Source organism: Vollenhovia emeryi, unplaced genomic scaffold (assembly GCF_000949405.1).
Source record: "Vollenhovia emeryi isolate VEMERY1.0 unplaced genomic scaffold, V.emery_V1.0 DF939215.1, whole genome shotgun sequence".
NCBI lineage: Eukaryota > Metazoa > Arthropoda > Insecta > Hymenoptera > Formicidae > Vollenhovia > Vollenhovia emeryi.
In genome coordinates, this window is record NW_011967151.1 from 215395 (window position 1) to 235304 (window position 19910).

At 46.4% G+C, this 19910-nt stretch overlaps 1 protein-coding gene across 14 annotated transcripts in view; it reads left to right on the forward strand.

The window, feature by feature from the left end:
- LOC105560978 (tropomodulin) overlaps window positions 1-19910 on the forward strand; it is a 57377-nt gene that overhangs the window by 6066 nt on the left and 31401 nt on the right. Inside the window, exons 1-2 of one of the 14 annotated variants that reach the window (XM_012010566.1) lie at window positions 10513-10772; window positions 11034-11246. The exons of 12 other annotated variants lie outside the window; for them this stretch is intronic. In XM_012010566.1, the coding sequence (XP_011865956.1) occupies window positions 11142-11246 (105 nt within the window). In that variant the 5' untranslated portion in view covers window positions 10513-10772; window positions 11034-11141. Of the gene's footprint in view, window positions 1-10512; window positions 10773-11033; window positions 11247-19910 lie in introns of those variants that run through there. One more of the 14 variants, XM_012010564.1, reaches the window with a different exon arrangement.

Consider the following 19910-nt stretch of genomic DNA (forward strand, 5'->3'; position numbering starts at 1 on the left):
CACTATCTAAAATTCCAAGAATTGGATTTCCGAGAATTTCCAAATTCAAATCGCGAAAATCGAAAATCGAGAAAACTGGCCAAGTAACAGGAGAACATGATCAGCAAAGAGGTGGCACTATCTAAAATTCTAAGAATGTAATTGATATTTCCAAAAATTCCTAGGATCTGAATTTCCGAGTATTATTTTTCCAGATATTTCCTACGTCCATGGGACTTACTTATGGTATCGTAATACATACATACAACGATACTCAGTGATTTGTATAGATGAGAAAAAAGATGCTAAAAATGCTGGTCCAGGTATTAAATGAATAAGACTCTACCAATAAATATAATATCAACACGTCGTGGTAGCAATGAAAATCACTGGGCCGGAAAGAGGGTCAACCGCACGCGAAATGTCGCGAGAATTGATCGGACAAACAGGTATGTACGCCGAGAAACGACCTGCCTGCACAGGCTGGCATTGGGCATTTGACGCGATTTATACCGATCTCTCTGGGGGTCCACGCGCTTGGCGCGCCCTGTAATATTTTTCGCCGCTTATCGGCTTGCCGATAATGAAACGCGACTTCGGCCAACGTCCCATTGTGACTCCGCCTAGCTGCAGATTACCACGGATACCTGTTGAACACACCATTCACCGGGTTGAATCCGCATTCACTGTTACACGCAGCCTCGCTGTTCTCCTACACTATGAATACGCGCGGCCGACTTACGGCCTGCACCGCGCCCGGCCGCTATTGTTAAACGTGCCTGCGATCGTGTCAGTGCAAACTAGGCGCTCAGACTGCAGGTGTAAATGGAAACGGGGGCGTTTCGCGTGGAGGATATCGGCGTTTCATCGCGACGAACACGGCCGCGCGCCACGCGGCATCGTTTACACGCGCGGCGTCAAATGCAGCTGCGCCAATCGCTGGAGCCAAGAATCGCAAGGGACACTGCCTACCAAGAAACCGCGAATTCGAGTAATAATGAAAACGATAACACGCACATATATATGTATATATATATATATATATATATATATAAACGCGAAATACATTTGTAAATAAATCGATTAAAAATTTGGAAGCAAATCTCCATCCTTTCTAATTCTTGGTACCACAAGGTAGTTAATTATTGTCGACAACTAACATGGGCGTATAATTGAATCTCCAGGGGGAGAATATCGGGATTGCTTTAACATTATCTGATAGAGATAAGAGTGAGGGAGGTGAGAAAGCGCGTCGCGCGGGTTGGAGCGCTCTTGGCACGCGCGACGGAGACTCGGCAAAAATTCCTCCTCGCCTTGGGTCATCCGACCTTGCGCCCGCGAGGCCGTGAGGTGACGGCATTACGGTCCGCAATTAACGGCGCCGATAAAATTCTAGGCATCCGCGCTATTCGGGCTCGGAAGGAAGTGCAATAGGCGCGCGCCGTCCGCGTTCTCCGTCGCGTTTTGCGGGATTTATCGCGCGAACGAATTACCAACGGTAGTGCGGCGCGAGGGAGGACTTGGACGTACGTCGAATCGGTTTGGGATCGAAGGTGCTAAAAGCGCCGCGCCGCGTTCGCCCGCGTCGCGACGCCGCCGGGATCTATTTATCGAGTTCGCTCGATGCACGACGCAGCTGACACCCCGTTTTCTCGCGTTTGCAACTGGCGTTGAGTGCTTCCGAAAATATTTCACTCGGCCGACGGGGCCGTCGTCGTTCTGCCGCGCGTGTCGGTTCCTCGGCACGTTGCGCCTAAATCGCGTGCGGCGACAGTACTCGCGACGGTATCGCACACGCGAATTCGGTTCCGGGTGCAACAGGTCGAGACGAGGCGAACCCGTGTCGCACCTGCGGCCTCCTCGCGCGTCGCGACCTATAAATAATCCACGGCGGTGACGTAGGGCCGCGGCACATTTGGCGATCGACGTCAGAGTTATACCGCGAACGAGCGCGTCGCGCACGTGTGGGTGAGCGCGCAGCGTTATAAATCAGTTTTACACTCGGGGCCGATATATTTTTAAAGCGCGCGCCTAAAGTACCCCGAGCGGACTCGGGCGCGACATTTCTCGCGCCTTCGGACTGTTTAATCGCGAGTCGTGAGCCTGTCAAAATTTTCCAAAGTGACCGAGGCGTCCTTCTCCGAGATTCGTCTCTCGACTCGGGACTTCTAACACAGAGATCAGGCTGTCGAGTGCGTTGAGCCTTGCGATCGTACGCGGAAAAGGGCGGATTCGTTGAACTCCGCCTGTCGCACAGAGGAGAGTAATTCTGAATGAAATGCGCCACTTGGCAAGGAACGTTACGGCGCAACGTGCACTAAACGGATACGTGTAGGAACAGCGTTGCTACGCCGCGACATAACGTGACACGTCGTAACGCCAAGAGTCAAGTTAACTCGCTATGCTCGCGCGTCCAGCTCTCATGAATACCTCGTGTGTAGCGCGGTATCTTTTCACTTATTACGCCATTCGTATACGGAAATCTACCTTTGTCCAGTTAAATATGATTTACGTAAAGCCAGCGATAATGAAAGTTTGAAATTTCAACTTGTAAAATTCGCAAATCATTCTTCCTTTCTAGTATCTCGATTCTCTGGATTATTAATGATTCTCGGAGTCTCGCGGAATTAAATCCTCCCCCTATCTATCCTTTTATCTTTGAAGTTATCGATCCATGAAGATCAAGATCGTCCGTGATCCATCATTCTCAAGTTTTCACATTTCAACTCCAATTATAATTTGAGAGACTATGCGCGCTGTACGCTATAGGAATCCGTTGGTGCCTTCCTGTATGAATTTAGGCACATGTAAAACACATATATACATTTGCCATGTATGTGCAGTGATGGACAGAATGGTTGCGACACTTTGTTAATGAGTTTGGGAACGCGCATTCACAGATTCAGGTTTACGTCTCAAAACATTTTTCTCGGGAAAGTTTTACTTGAGAAATAGATCGAAAACGCTGAAAATAGTTTCGGAGTACAATATGTCTCGGAGAAGATTTTGGAATGCGACCCTGAAACTAAATGTCCACTCCACTTCTAAAAAAGGCATGTAAGTCGATTAGCCGCATATCTCGAAGTATTGTTATTTATTTCAAATTACTTTTTATTTTAAATTGACGTTGCGCATACAATTACTTCTTCGCGTGTATACAAAGTCTTAAAAATATACAATACTGATCACAAACTGCGCGCGCGAAGCGCGCGTTTTATCGTTTCTAGTATTATAATGTATACATATCATACATTTTATTATATATTGAGACGGGAAACTAATAGTCAACCCAACTGGCTAATTATTATATTTAATCGATTTATTACACAACGTTTTGACCCTATTTTTTTGGGTCCTTTTCGAGTGATACTGAGTCAATCATCGTCGTCAAAAATAAGACAGAGTCGAGTTATAAAATATATGTATACATCCGAGCACTGTGGTAGTTGGGCTCGAACGAATTTTATTATATATTTTTAATACTTATAAATGTTATATGAAAAATTTCAATTTATTGGTACTACATTTATAGTAGTAGTATATATTTCTTATAACGCGTATACGAGTAATATGAAACGAATATATCCTTTCTACTTTTCTTTATACGTATACTGAAATATATATTTTTCCGTGGGGGTAAACTCACTAAAAATGTGCCGCACTGTACAGTGATGGACAGAATGGTTGCGAGACTTTATTCAAATAAGCTTTTTGAGCGTTTCCGATCGATTTCTCGTGTTCCTAAACTCTTTAAGAAAAATAGCGTTGCAACCATTCTGTCCATCACTGTACGTGCAAAATGTGTTGTTACGTGCACAAGCGGGGAAGCCATCAGTGGTTCCTAGCGTACTTACTTCATCGACTATTATATATCGCCATTCAACGGCAATATGTCCCTTTCAATCCTGCGAGCGGACATTTGGCAGTCGCGCCGACAAACCGGCTTTTCGCCGAGATGGACCTGCCGAATACTTTCTGGCGGCGCGACAGATCGACGATGATGGACGCGCGTCCCGGCGGTCGCTCTCCGCCGGTCGATCCGCGAATCGTCCGCGTCCCCGATCGTGGGTGAAATCGCGCGGAATCGCGCATCGTGTTTCATCCAGAGGCAATTTCGCGTCGTGTATCGCGTAACGAATGAGCGCGCGGCTTGCGTCTCGCTTTCTGGTCGATGCCTACGGCGTTTCAATTAGCGAGGGCACAGGCACCGCCGGTCAGGCCGGTCGATGGGCCGTCGTGCGCGCCGTCGGTCGTCCCGATCTCGAAATAGATCGAGTTCTCGCCCGTCTCGTCTGTCCACGGATCACCCCGCGATGCCCGACCCTTTGCTCTGCCCGTTTTCACGCCCGTGCGATTATCCCGCCGTGGCTTTGTCGTGCCGTTCGACAGGCGCGATTTCGAACGAGCTTTGGGCGAGCTTCAACCGCTCGTGAACCTTTACCCTTAAAGTGCCGAACTCGGGCGTGCCCAGGGACGCGATGTATCGCTCATCGAGCCGATCGAGCCGCGTCGATGATTTGCGAGGCGATTGCGAAAGAAACGGGCGTTTCTCAGGCTAAATAAAGAGCAGCTATTAATACACCAATTTTGCTAATATAATAATCAATTTCTGACACTTATAGTGTTTTACGATCATTCAAGAATGTAATGTAAGATTATAAATACACGGAGCAGGTTTGAAGTTTGAAATGTCGCGGAAAGTGTTGCGGCGGAACCTTGTCTTGAATCCATTTGCGGTGAATAATTTTATAGCGTAGACTGTGCGATGTTGCTTAAATAATTGGCGCGAAAAAAAAACCGAATTTGTGGCCGATAATGAAAGTTCGAGACGACATAATTGAAGCGTAATTAGCCACTGGTCATTAGTTCCCTTTCCCTCAGCAGTTGGTTTGTTATTTTTTTATTATCGCGACTGCACCGTTCGATGTTTCGTTTGGGAGTGGCGAGCCGCTCCATTTGACAGCCGGCACAGACGGGAAAATTGAAAGAAAAATCAATATGTTGTCAAATCAATAATTCTTGCCGGAGGAGGTCAACAAACTCATTGCCGCGTCAATCCCGCGGGCAAGTCAATCAAGGTGTTTAAAAAGAACTAATTGACATCACGTTAACTCACGTGCGTATTGACAAGTTCCGCATTCTCTGAATGAACACCCGAGTAAAACATTAATAAGGCTGTGAAAAGGTCCTGATCAATTTTCCTTAATATTAATCGAGTCCTAATACGTATAAATGATCAGGCTCCTGAAAGTTTGTAACAAATAGTTTATAAGAACCTCGTAAGGAAATATTATTGCGGTCTTATAAAGAAATTTTATCAGGGCCTCATAAGAAAACGTAATCAGGCCCTTTCAAAATATTGATCCTTAATTAAAGCTTATCAAACAGAAACTTAATTTTTTAAACTAATTTTTAAATTGTGTTCAATTATATAGTCATCAAAAGTATTCAGGTCATTGAGTTTATCCATGATCCAGACAACTCGCTGCCGAATCATAATCGGCTCGCCTTTTATACTAATGCGGGATGATTTTTACTTTCGAGAAAGCCTAACGCGCGGTCGCCACGTCGCGGCAGCAAGTGGTACTAGTATTATTCGGGCTAACGTTTATCAAACCTATTATGAGGGAATTCGTGAAACTAGGGCATTCTTAATAATATCAATATGGCCCCGATGTGGTAATAGTAGAGCATCCCTGAATTCGTGAAACTAGGGCATCCTTAACATTATTTAATAAGGCCCCGACGTGGCAATAGTAGGGTATCCCTTTTTAGGGAATTTAAGGTTATCATCCTTATCGGGGTCTTCAACTGCCTGAATTAGCCCTAACAATGTTTTACTTGGGCAATTGTTTAAGCGAGTTCCGACAGGACAAACACAAGCTCAGAAAATGTAAGACCGTTTCACGTTTTAAAAATGAAAGAATATATTTTGCCTGCTTGCAAGTATTTCAAGTAGCGTCCTAACAATACCCTGGCGTAATTTCGCTCGTTTAGGCGCGAAAAATAGAAGGACAGTTGACGAAACGAAGGCGCGATGCGCTTGGACCGAACGCGGGCGATTAGCCTGTAAAAGGTGCACTTTTCGAGGGGATGCTGGAGTGATTCTGCACTTTTGGTACCTTTTGCTCCTAAAACTGTCAATTAGCGAAAACATTTGTGTAATATACAAATTATGTGGCTTTTGTGTACAGACTGACAGTGTTCCACTATTCAGATTAAGTGAAAGAACAGCATGGTATCATTTAAATTAAGTTTAGGAGATTATCAAGTAGTCTATTCACTCGACTAAGTTATAGGTTATATAACCTATAACTTATTCGAATGAACAGATGTTTTGTTCTCCTTGGGCTTCTAAACTTAATTTCAATGATATCATGCTGTTCTCTGACTTAGTCCGAATAGTGGAACACTGTCGGTTCGTACACAAAAGCCAGATAATTTGTATATTACACAAATGTTTTCACGAATTGACAGTTCTAGGAGCAAAAGGTGCCAAAAGTGCAGAATCACACCAGCATACTCTTAAGGAGTCTGCCAACGGTATCTCCGCATCGTGGACGACGGTAGGAAGACAAATCGGGCAAAGCTGTACCGAGGGCCAATTGAGGAAGGTCCGCGTTCTCCGTCGATACACAGCTTTCCTCGCTCTAACGGAAGAGAAAACACTCGGACTCATCGTGTTGTCGCTGACGTAAGGAGACGTCCGGCGACGGAAGGGAGGAACGGCGCGGAGCCGGACTTAAAAATAACACGCCACTCGAGGCAGCCGCGTCGATGGAAAGTTTCCTCTCTCGATTTCGGGATACAGAACAGTATCTCCGGCTTACGATGCGTTTCGCCCGATTGCTCCGAGACGAGGACGCCCCGTACAGGATAAAAAAATGCGTGTTAATCCAACATCCCGTTGGACAATTTTAACATACGATGCTTTCGATAGACGTCTCGAACCGTTTTGATATTCCTTTACATCCAGGTATATTTGATTTTTCTATTTTCATGTGTCTTTTTCGATATCCGTGCATCCGGGGGAATTTCGAATTGTTGTTAAATAGGCGATCAGAGTTTCGATACGGAGCAAAAGCTCGCGCAAATCGCGAATTGATTTGATACCGTGAACAGAGGATAACGCAATTAGCGGCGCAAATTGTCTTGCATGAGAGAGGAAGTATTGTTCTGCGCTGATAATAACGTTTTATCGTCTCTTTGGCAGTGCCGCAACCGCATCAGCGGTAACCGAAACGATACGCTCGTGCCCGTTTGTTATTTGCCCGACGTCCATCCCGGAGTGATTAATTATATTCTGTAATTAGTGTCGCATTCCCTGGATTGTTCTCCCGTTGTCCCGTTGCCCGAAGAGCTAGACTCGGTCGACGAGAACGACGCCGGGTGCCGCAAGCTTCGAAAGCGCATTGCCCTCCTCGAACGCGTAACGGTTTTCCCTTCCCCGTCGCAATTCCGCGCGCACGAGTTCCCGCGAAATACGTTTAATCGTATCGCGACCGTATATATTCCTTGGGAAAAGAAAACTGTCCTCTAAAATTAGATTCACCACGCGGAAGCGCGGTTCAGACCGCGCGCTTATTTTTAGTTAACAGATGAGCCGATCAGTCGCACGTGTCACAACGAGAATATCCCGTGGGTAATTTTTCGCTTCAATTCCGCACGTTCGGGGTCCGCGACTCTTCACGCGCGGTCGCGACCCCTCGCTTCGATAACTTAACGCGCGCAGTTTCGGTAATTTCTGCCCGTTTTCATCTTCCCGTGGAAATGTAAATGTCTGTTGACGTGACAATTGCGCCTCTCTGCGCGGATTGACGGTCAATTTTGATTACGCTTCGCGACTTTCGCGAACAGAACGTTTCGAAAGCTTTACATAATACGTCCGGCAATCGATATATAAAAAGTTAATTTAATGAAACAGAATTTTTATTACCCGAAAACGATTTAGACAGAGTTGACTCTTTCGGAAGTCGTCGAAGTGTCGGAGATTTAAGAATAACTTATCCTGTTCTTAATATGCTAGTTAGAACGTTGTTCTACACAACGTGAAAGGTCGCTCTACGTAGAATAAATTCGTATATTCCCCTGCGTTCGTTTTATATTCGCGTCGCATAGCAGCAATGGGGAGAATAATTTAATTCTTCCGGCGCAAAAAGGAGACCCCTGTCAGAGACGGAATTGCTTGTTTTCGCCAGCGATTGTTGTCCGATACGCATATTGAAACTGGAAAATTCGCACGGACGATCATCGGACAACCGACGTGCGAAATTAGCTCTTTAATCGCGCAGGTGATATCCCCGCGGCACCAAAGAGAAACGTTTAATCCCCGTCGCATAAATTATTTTCCAAAATAGAACCGATCAATTTAACTCTCATGTTATTCATGTCTGGCGACGGTCTCTGAATGCGAGACAAATTTGCATAATGCACCGACGTCCTAATGATAGTCCTAATTCCTCCGTTGATTTAATTATGTATCTTTCCCGCAAGATATAGAACACGGGAGGAAACCAAAGTAATGTGAAGACATACTTCCAATAGAATGTCCTATTAATACACGAGTACATAAATCTCTAAAGTTACTATTATAACACATAAGATTATATTTACTCATTGGAATACATGGCGCGAGTAAACTAAACGTAATTTGTAAAAATAATTTCTACTTTAAGATCCCTCTTCGATTAGCTACTTTCGATATATTTAATTATTTGCACCTGTTATAAATTAATACGACGTTCTTTGTGAAAACGCTTTACGTCACGCTACCAAATGAAGTGTAATTTTATTTATTATATTAAACTTACAAAACATCATACATTATCGTACATTATTAGCCGGATCTTATATTCGAGACTGACTTAAGATCATCTCTAGATACTTCGCAGCTAATGAAATGTTTCATACAGTATCTTTGGATATAACTTCAAGACGGTCTTGAATATAAGATCTGACTATGAATACTGGCCGTAATATCAGGCGCGGTGTCTTCTTTGTATTAACGCTACGAGCTTGGCAAGCTTTCGCACCATCTGACGGCTCTTCCAGAAGAGTTTTCGCACGGGCAGCTTTCAAAGCCTCGTGCGGAAGCTTCCAATTGGTATCGCCATCTACCCATAACATAGTGAACAGATATTGCTGTTATAAATAACCTGGCTGAAACAAACAAGTTGCACCTTATCACTTCTGCCGATCGTAGGCGTCAATTGAGACGTTATCAGAGATTATGACTTAATTTTTTATTACACTACAGCGAGCGATATGCATTTTTTAAATATAATAATAAATTTCGCAATTCTGAAGTACTTAATTACTTAAAGAACCTTTTCATTGCTCTAAAGATTTTCGGTGCCTCACACAGGCGCAGCAAATTTCGTGACATGTAAAGGTGCATTAATTTCTGGTAGTTAAAGCACGCGATTATTAATTATTAATTTGCAAGTTATATACCTATTATTTTTACAAATTGGGATTAAGCAACATAAACCTCGCAACTTTTTCTAATTACTAATTCTTCAATGCATTGTGTACATTGAATATAAATGTAAATATGTATGTAAACCTTAATATTTGGAATTACATTTTGCAACTGCATACGTTAAGGGATTCCTGATGCTAAGCGTGTACAGAGGTGCGACATATTCCATTCATTTTGACTAGTTCTACATCCCTGATGTTAGTTGCACAGGGAAATAGACAATAGCTGATGACAGTTTCCGATATCTACGTACATTCAATTCCACCTGGACCTGCGTCGTCGCATTGTTTCATTCCCAACGCGCGGAGTCTGTGTCAGCTTTAGGGTAGCGAAAAGCAAATAGTCGCTGCGTAACACAACACGGCGTGTGTAAAATATCGCTACATCTTAAAATTAGTTTGCGATGCGTAGTCGCTTTGCGCAACACAAAGCCCTTTCTGAATTTATCGTAGAATTAATCAGTCGAAATACCTAAGATGACCTAAGACAGTAAAAGAGGTCGAACTACAAGTACAAAATTGACTCCTACTTTAAAACCGATAGTGTCGGAAATTTCTACTTTTGCCAATTTAGCATTAAAGTAGGTCCTTTTAAGTAGGAGCTAAAGTAAATTTTTAGAATTAAAGATTCAAGGGAGGTGGAAATATGTGATCAAAGTAGGGTATTGCTGGTTTATGTAGGTGTAAATTATCCTTAAAAGCGTCAAAATAGTACCAAAATTTCGACTCAGGTAACTTTAAGAATACCCACTAAAAGTCCGAAGGTTCATAATTCAACTGGAAGGGACTGATTGATCCGAAATTACAATCTTTGAGCGCCACATCTCACCGGTGTGTGAAGGGTGTTAACTTTTATCGCGGGGAAAGAGAATCACCCTGAGAAACCAAGTGCGGAAGGATCGCCTTGGCGTCGTGGCGCGGCATCTTGCGCCATATGCGCTTTTTACCGCGCGTTGTCGTCGCTGCGGGTGGCGGCCTAATTATACGTGTTTCTCCGTATTTCTGGAAGCGGCCCGCGGATGGGGCGCGGTGCGGTCCACTCGCGGTACCGCGGAGACGTGTTTCCCCGGCTTCAGTCGCGCGTGGTCCACCTCGAATCGCGCATATCTCGCAGTTGTCCCACGAGTGTTGTGCAAGACGATCCGACCCCGAGTACCGGTGTCGTCGAAGATCGCACCCGCCCTCGCAGTCTCGCAGCCATCCATTTCGCTCATGAGGCGGGCGCGCGGATATCGAAAGAGCGAGATGGCTCGGATCGATCTCCGGCTCGACTAGATACCCTCGCTGCAAGTTTCCTTCTCTTTTTGTTCAAGGTTTCCTATCGACGTCTATTGTAATTTCACAGGCGGGGAGTATTGTCCGTGGCACTTTTGTCGCGAATATTGAGAGGCATTCTTTTCTAATATCGCAGATTAATATGGAAAAAGAAATTGTATCAATGATTAGCAGAGGAATTAAAATGTCATGTCAACCTTTTGAGTCAAATGATTTGTAGAGTTTAGGCCTTGAACTGTGTATCACTTTTCGTGTGACAACCGAGAATTAGGAGGCTATGATTATGTACGAACTTGCAGAATCTTTTCTGACGCGACGAAGGGTGTTTTGTAAAGTGCCTACTGTGTGAAGAACTTAAGTAGGAGTGACGTTTAAATTGCACGAAAGGAGATATAGAGACGTGAAACATGGCGACTACGGAGATTTTCCAGGACTGGGATTCTCCCTACGATAGTGTCAGCTCAATGAGAAGCACAACCAGGAAAACCACGACAACCACCACCAGAATAGAGGTAGGACTCGACAGGGTTGACCCGATTTCGCGTCTTCAGTGGGTTTAACATGTCGTTTTCCGGTATTGTTCGATGCTCTTTTAACTTTCAAATATTTCGATTCTTTATTTTCTAAACTCCCAAAATTTTTTCATCGATTTATTAATTTTATTGCGAATACATTTGAGAATTTTACATTCATAAATTCGCGGAAATTGAAAACTTGAAGTTACTCGGAATTCTCGAACTCTAATTTCCGTTAGATGTTCAGTTCATAAATTCTCGCTATTATTCGCGTCGCAATTGAACACAAAAAGCGATTCACTTCTGGAATTAAATCTAAGCGATCCTGCCAGAATCCGTCGCGCGTTTCTGCTCCTTCTAATACATCATGCAGATCGCGTATCTCCACGCCTGTCGGGCGAATCATAAACACATAGAGGGATAGATATAGAATTTGTGATGCGGATAACTCGCGGATTCGCGTCAGAAGATTAGACCGGGAATGGGTGGAAAGGCCAAGAAAGTGTCCTTTTTCTTGGCGCGCGTAGAACGAGCGTACAAAGTAGCCGCCGCCGCCGCCGCGTGCGATTACTCACCGGGAGTGGTTTACGATTTTCCGACTGTTTATCTGTGAATCAGGTCCGCCAAGCAGTGGCGGCCTTGCGTCCTGGCAGCCGTTCTGTAAACGCGCGGAAAACTCTATGCTTTGAGTTACAAACGCGTTTTCACAGAAAGTCACGAATTTTCTGTCTGCACAATAAAAACTTAATTATAACGCGTGTCAATTGGCTCAGCGACTGAATCGTTAGAGTTCCTTAAATTCATTTAATTGAGATACTTAAATATTTTTAACTAATCGGAATTTTTCAATGTCGCCAGCGGTAATTAACAACGTCAGTGTTTTTATACCTGGGCATCTGTAATACACCGCAAAACATGTCCATTCTAAATTCCGCGAAATTATAACGGAAAAATGCGACTTTTTTTCACTTTAAGTGAACGTGAAATTAAAGCGGAATTGCGTACACAGAACATTGTCTTAATAATAATGTCCTGTATAAATAAAAGGGAAAGGTAGCAAATTTTTTATTTTCTCCCTGATATATTGTAAAAAAGAGTTTATCACCTGGAAGGCAATATTTTATTAGACAAAACTTGAATTCATCACAGTCACATGCGATACACTTACCGCGATAGTTACCGCGTCTATCCATTCCCATATTGCTCCGCAAAAATTAGCGACAAAAATATTAAATCGCTATCGATTTAGTAGCGAAAACCGCCGAGTAACCGAGGCGACTGAAATACTCTAACAGATTGAGCGGCAACAGAAAGTCAGTTTACATGTGACCAAATCCTTAACAATATCCTTCACATTACCGGTCCTACTTATATAAATGATTTTATATAATGAATAAAGTGTCATATTAAGAATTCCACCAGTCATGCTTAAATTAAACGGACATATGAGAAATCCGTGTACATAAAACGGATATGTTTTGCAGTGTAGTGGAGAAAATTTCTTGCGAAAAATATTACCTCAGCCAGGGTTTGAGCCTGGACCTCCTTTACGCTCTAGACGGGCGTCTCACCAATTCGACCACCGAGGCACGTGGTAATATTTGTCGCGATAACAGTATTAAATATATGAATTATCCGGAAAAAGATTGCGAGCGCTTAGATCTTTTAACAATTGTCCAGGTGACATCTTTATCGCATGAAATTATTGTCTTGCGTTTAACGAGGACAAGATACAGAATATAATAAGCAGCAGAGATAAAGAAGCAGCTGAATTTCCGACCTTGTTAGCGCCGCTCTTGCATTGACAACGACACACGACATATGCCGCGGCGTGCGCGCCGACGGCCGCGCGCTTGGTATGTTGGCATTGAAATCTCGGAACCGATAGATGCATCCGGTCGGGGGGCGTCGTAAAAATACGCCCGATATATAAATAGGGTCTAATGTGACGATAAACAAAAGTGGCACGCGCGAGATTCGGGAGGGCCGCGCCGTGCGTTTTTTTTTTGGTTTTTAAACGGGCCTTTTTCATTACCTATAATATAAAAATAATACGGTGTCTCTTCGCGTCGCGGCTGCAGCAGCTGGCCGCGTGCCAGTCGGCGGAATAAAGATCGCAATAAAAAAAGAGTATTACGCAATTGGCGACGATTTGATGCCCGTAGTCGCGCGCGTCCGTCGCCGAATTTGACGTCGCCGATCGCACCCGCGTTTCTCGCGTTTCTCCACGCGTGCCGGAGTCGAGGAAAGCGCGCGCGCACAGCCTGTTTTCATTCGGAAACTGAATCGATAATTGAAAGTGTCGCGTTCAGCTGCCGTTTCCCTCGACCTGTCCAACTTTGCTGAAATATTACGCGCGAAATATGGAGTTCGAGTCGAATAAAGTCGCTCTATATTCGCGTCAAAGGCAATCGGGCGCTCCGGACTCGCGAAACTTTGGGCTCCCACGACCCCGCGTCGGTTCTATAAATTTCCCCGGCGTTATTAATATTCACGAATTCTTCGAACCGTCGATCCATTCGGCTCTCCTTGGGTGTAACAATGTGCCCGCGTTTTGGCGTATCGACACCTGGCTCGGTTTCTCGGGCGATGACGGCTTGCGCGAGGTGAAGCGACGCGAAGCCGGGCGTTTAATCGCGGCAGCGCTCTTTTCCGCGCATTTTCCGCGCATTTTCCGCGATATTTCGGAAACGTCGCACGTTCTCGAAATACCGGGCAGCTCGAGAGAGGAGAGCCTCGCTCCCGAGATTCCGCCGGGGCGTGAGAGATCTCGCGCGTTCATGCAGCATACGTCGGCACTCATCTCGCCGGCCTCACCGTCCACTTGGACATCCGTCGGTTGTATTTTCGAGAACGGCGAAGCTCGTTGGCCATGAGTGCGAGATGCGGAACGAAGGCTTTTTCGCGGTGGTCCTCGCGAGTCGCGGACGCCAGCGCGGATCGCGCGACGGCGACTTTTCGAGCGCCCGCTGCCGACCCGCTGCCAAGATGCGGCGGCTTGTAAATTATCCGCGGGAGATTAACGCGTCGAGCGTCAAGTATTATGGCGCACGATACAAATTGCGATGTCGCACTCCGCGCTGGCGCGGCCCGAGACACAATGGCCTTCGTGCCTACAATGTGTGCAATTAGGAGCACGCTCGAGCACAATGCTAATGATAATTGACGGAACGGCGGGTAATTTGTGACGGCTGTCTCTTTCGCAACAATGCCGCGATGAAAGTGACTGGAAAGGCGCTGTGAGAGCGCGCGGGTAAGATAGGCGGCGCGCTTAGATATAATGGAATGTGCGCGCTTGTTAGCGCAACGACGAGGACGGGCCCTTGCCGTTTCACGGCCGGTGTCCACGATGCCTAGAACTTCCCTTCGGAAAGTGTGTCTTAGAAAATCTTAAAATTTTACTTAAGAACAATCAGAAATATGACAAGTAAATCTGGACACTTTTACTTAAGGTAAACTCAAAACTTGCTTTAAGAATTGCGAAAGGTACGCGACGTAATTTTCAATACCGCGCGCGGTTTTCTCCTTACGAGAAAGCGCTATGCCGCGCGGCCCTCTGGCGGGAACTTGGACAAGCTTGGCTGTCTAAAAATTACTTCAAGTGTCGAAAATTACTCTATAGTTTCTTAAGTGAACTTTTAACCTCTTTAAGTGAACTCTTAGATTTGAAAGATTACTTTTACGAACTTTAACTTCATTTGAAATAAATTTTCCCGAGGTTCAAGTCCTAATTCCGAGAAATGTCAACTTGCAGCTTTTATGGAATAGCTGCAAGTTGATTGGCTACACTTCTTCTTCCTCTTAAATTAGACTTGAAGCCTGGTTTTTCCGATTAATTCGTCTCTCGTGATCCGGATGTCCAGCTGTCCATCCATCTCTTTGGGGGTCTTCCTGGGGGTCTTTTGGATGTTGGTTTCCCAACTCTGTTCTTGCTATTCCTAGCTATCTTGTTATTGGCTACACGGTTCTCGAAACTAGAACTTGGACCAAGTTCTAGCATCGTGGACACAGGCCTTTATACGTTTTAGCCGGCCTTCCGGTTCGATTCGCGCGGAGTGAGTTACGAGAACGCGCGTGACTCCCTGAGGCCGCGGTAAAGGCGGATTTTAGTAGCGGAGTTTAATTTACACGCGATAGAACAGGCGCACAGGCCCCGAATTATTTACGGCGGATCTATTAATCCCCGTGCACCAAATTCCCGTCTCGTCCAGTCCGATTCCGCAACGCGCTCGCGCCCGGCTGCCAGGACGAGATCGCGAGGCGTTGGACCTCGCGGCTAAATCGGAAATCGTAAAGCCGAGATTGTCGAGCCCGGCGCTCACAATAGAACACGACGCGCAATTGGCAGTTCCGATGTCGTTTACCTCGTCGAAATCCGCGGAAAGAGCGACGGTCGGCTTCTCTTACGAGCTGCCCGATTGTAAACCCCCCCTTGTGTATCGCGATCCGAAATTAGGATCAACTTGTTCCGAGGTATTCCGACTTCCTTTCTCGTAGACCATTCTAATTATAAGCTCTTTGTACACCGCTGAAAATAGAATCCGAAAGCTCCGCGGTAAATGAGGGGTTCCCAGGGTCCTTGACCTCGGGGCCATTGTTCTCCCTCCCGCGGGACAGAAAAAAAATTAAGTACACGTAAATCCGCTACCCTCGTTGCCAATAAACGGCCTTGAACTTGGATGGGCGTCCGCCTTGCTTCGTGGTACGGCGCTTCTGGTTCCGCAGTTCGCGAATTTGCCCACGAAAATATCGATGTTGTCGACAATGAAACATAAAGAGGACCGGATGCTCTCGGCGCTCGCTCGGGAAAAGCTCTTTCCCGTGCATTCGCGAGCGAGCGTGATTTATTCAAAGTGGTTCTCGCGAAATTCCGCCGCGTCTTTCTGTCGCGCTTCGCTTTGAGCTCGCCCGAGGTAGCCTGAAACGGGTGAAGTTGTCGTTTCTCTCTTTTCCTCGGGAAATCGTCGAGAATATTGCGGTTTCACATGAGTTCTCTGAACAAAAGAGCTACACATTTCTTGTTCTTCCAGTGGTAAATTCAATTTAATCGAACCAACTCTCTAAAAGTCAATCAGCGAATTATCGCTGAAAATAGCGAGTAGTCACTGATTTGTAGTCATAAGTATACCACTACGATTGTCAGTGGTGTGCATAAAACTGTAAATCAGTGACTACCCGAGTCAAAATTTTGGCCCTATGTTGAACCAGTGAAAGAGGTCGAACTGCAAATACAAAATTGACTCCTACTTTAAAACTGATAGTGTCGGAAATTTCTACTTTTACCAATTAAAGTAGGTCCTTTTAAGTTAGGAGCTAAAATAAATTTTTAGAACTAAAGATTCAAGGGAGGAGTAAGAAAATATGTCATCAAAGTAGGTTATCGCTGGTCTATGTAGGTGTTATAGATCAGCTAAGTAAATTATCCTTAAAAGTGTCAAAATAGTACCAAAATTTCGAACTCGGGTATTCACTGTTTTCAGTGATAATCCACTGAATGGCTTTTAGAGAGAAGATAGCGGCGTAACAATTATGAAATGCAATTTTACCAGGAATGAGTAGATCGCGCGGATTAACGCAACTACAAGTGTGGATCCTCGGGCTCTTGTAACATCGCGTTCTAGGTACGCGCGAATCGCCGGGATTACGCGGATGCCTCGCGCCAGATGATGGGCTCTTAAGGAGAGAGAAAGTCTCCACCTTGGATCGCCATACGCGACGCGTTATGGCGCAAATAAATTTGCTCGGTACGTGTATCGCGGCGTTTCATCTTCGCGGCGTCGGGATCTCTCTCCGTGCTCTGGAAAGTGTGTTACAAAAATGCCGCGACGAGAACAATCGGATTTAATCGTGCGAACGGGAATAGCCTGCGCTTAATTGGTCAGAGGAAAAGCGTGCGTGGCCTTAGCGGAATGAAAGCGATGCCCGAGCTGAACCATTGTTACGACCGTCGGGCAGTTTAGATTCGCCAGCGGAGCTCGACCAACGATCGTCCACTTTCCTCCGCCGCGACGAAGGTCGCCGCACCGATGTTTCTTTTACGACCGTGCGTTGCGCGATATTTATTATCGCGCCTTGCGCAAATCGTCGCTAGCCTTGGCGAGGAGTCGCCTCTAATTAAATCGGTAGCCCGACGATCGTGGCGTTGTCGATCGCAGGGGCTAGAGGCCCTGTAATCGAAGACTGGCCGTAAGAGTTCGTCAAATTCCTGCGAGTGAGGGGGAAACATAGGCGATCGCTTACGCTCGTATCAGACCACGGATTGAGATTGAGATTAGATTGGAATTTGGCCAGTCGCAGTAAAGTTTACTAATCCGAAGTTTAGTAACTTTTACTCTAATTGGTCAAATTTCCATCTAATCTCAATCTCAATCCGTGGTCTGATACGGGCTTTACGATCGTAGAAGTGCGAGACAGCCTGTGTTTCTCTCTCACTCGCAGGAATTTGACGAACTCTTATGGCCAGTCTCTGACGACAGGGTCTCTACAGAGGGCCGTTGTTGCCCCGATGCCGCGGGTTTCCTCTGGCTGCGCGAGACACCACCTTCGAATACGTAAATCGCTCGATTATGCACGAACGCGGGGGCACAGGCTTTCGTCACGGCGTGCACGTGCACGCGCCGATCGCGCGTACCGAGCGTACACGGGCTGACCTTTTCGTCAGTCACCGCGGAGGTTCCCACGCGTGTGCGGGAGGGCCGTGGTCAACCGATCGTGACTAAGGGGGCCTTTTAAATGCACGATGGCACGGGATTAGTCGAGGGGACGACAAAGACGCTATCCGCGCCAACAATGGTGTCTTTGTGACGCCGTGGCATAGCGAACTACGCGAACGGCATCGAGTAAAAGCGCCCAATTGTTCTCCAGCTTGACGCACGTCTCGATTCTTGAGGCGCAACGCCAGCCAGAGTTCGAAACCGCGTTTCCCTAAATTCTCTTCGCGCGAGCCTCCGCGAGTATCGGAGCGGAAGCCGAAATACACTCCTCGAGTGCGAAAGAAACGCTTTACGGCTCCAATAACGCCGGGCCAGGTTCGCGCCGCGGAATTACACCTCTGCCGTGCTACCTGTCACTTTAACGCCCGGCGCCATAAATCGCGAGTGTTCCGAAACAGCGCGGAGATCTATAAACCGTCCCGAAATAGGCGCGCGAAACGTTTTCCCTCTATCCGTGATCGATTCGCGCGTGCACGCGGCGGAGGCCGTCGGCGCGCGGCCGCGCCGGCCCGACCGGCTTTACGAGTGCGCTAAACTTAGGCCGCATTGACACGCGCGATTATTTACGCGCCGTACCGGTCGCGGGGAAACAACGTGCACCGGGGTGTATCCCGTGTCGCGGTCGGCTCGTGTCAGCGACCCCGACGACGGTTTCTCATCACCGGTGTTTCCGATCGATCACGCGGCGGGCACTGGTGACTCCCCCATCCGTCGCCGACGGCGAGCCCCCGGCCGACCGCTATTTATTCACCGGTATTTATCCGTCGGATGCACATCAATTAACGAGCCAGCGACGTTTATGCACGTCAGTCTATGAAACAACGGCGACGAATACCGGGAGCTTATCGGAAGATCGACGGGGCGCGTGCAACAAACGTGTCCGCGAGCGCGGAAGTGCCCGGCGATCAGGGTCGAGCGCGCTCTCGAAATACGCTCGGTGAATCGCGGGACAGGGAACGGTATTCCTCGCGGTTCGTATTTTTGCGAGAGCCGAGAGAGGGACAATGAGTTTCCGCGAAGCCCGAAGATTGAGGACTCGAGGAAAATTCATTCTCCGATTGCATCTCGTGTCGCGTTCCTCTCCCGCTATTTCGAGATTTGCTCTCTCGGGAGACAAAGCCCCGCGGAAGATGTACACGGGGCCTTTGTTACGATCGTTTTCTGAAACGGAGGACGTTTAGTCCCCTGCAGTTTTAATATTGACATTTTAAATTTTTCGAGCACCGCGAAATCTCGATCGCGTAAATATTCCGCTGGCTGTTTCCCCAGCAATGTCGCAGCTGGGCGTTTTCTGAAACTCTTCTTCTCAGAAATAGCCAAAGTAACCGACTATTTTCCGCAGCTGTAAAAAAAAACACTAAAAACAAAAGGGACAAATAGGGTGTCCCATAGCTATAAAAGTTTCTTTTGAGTGATCGAGGTTTAATATAAAATGGTGTACTGCGGTATTTGAATGTCCGCTGATTTCCAAACAACGCGGGAGACATTGTATAAAGATGTCTGACAGATTAGGACGGCCATTAGACGTTTTTATGACATCTTTATGACGACTCCCATATAGTTTGTATAGTCTGGGAATTCTCGGATGCCCCGCAGGCCTGCGATCGTGTTGAGCGTTGCGGAATATTAAATTACACACATAAATTATTCGCGCCCGCACCCCCCGCGACACGAAATTCGCATAGCGGCACATCGGACAATACACCTGCCATTATGCTAAGCGTATGGGAGTTTTCTGAAAAATTCCGCCGGAGACGCGCGGCGATCTCGCCTGCATCTCTATCTAACGGTTGATATGCAGGCGCGATGAGGTCATCCGGCGAGTCCGGCAGATGATATCACGCCGACCTCAAGCGGCAACGGGTTGTTTACTCGTACAAGGGACCGCCACGGAGATGAAAATGCCGTTCGGGCAAGGTAATAAATTTATCAAGCGTCGGATGATATC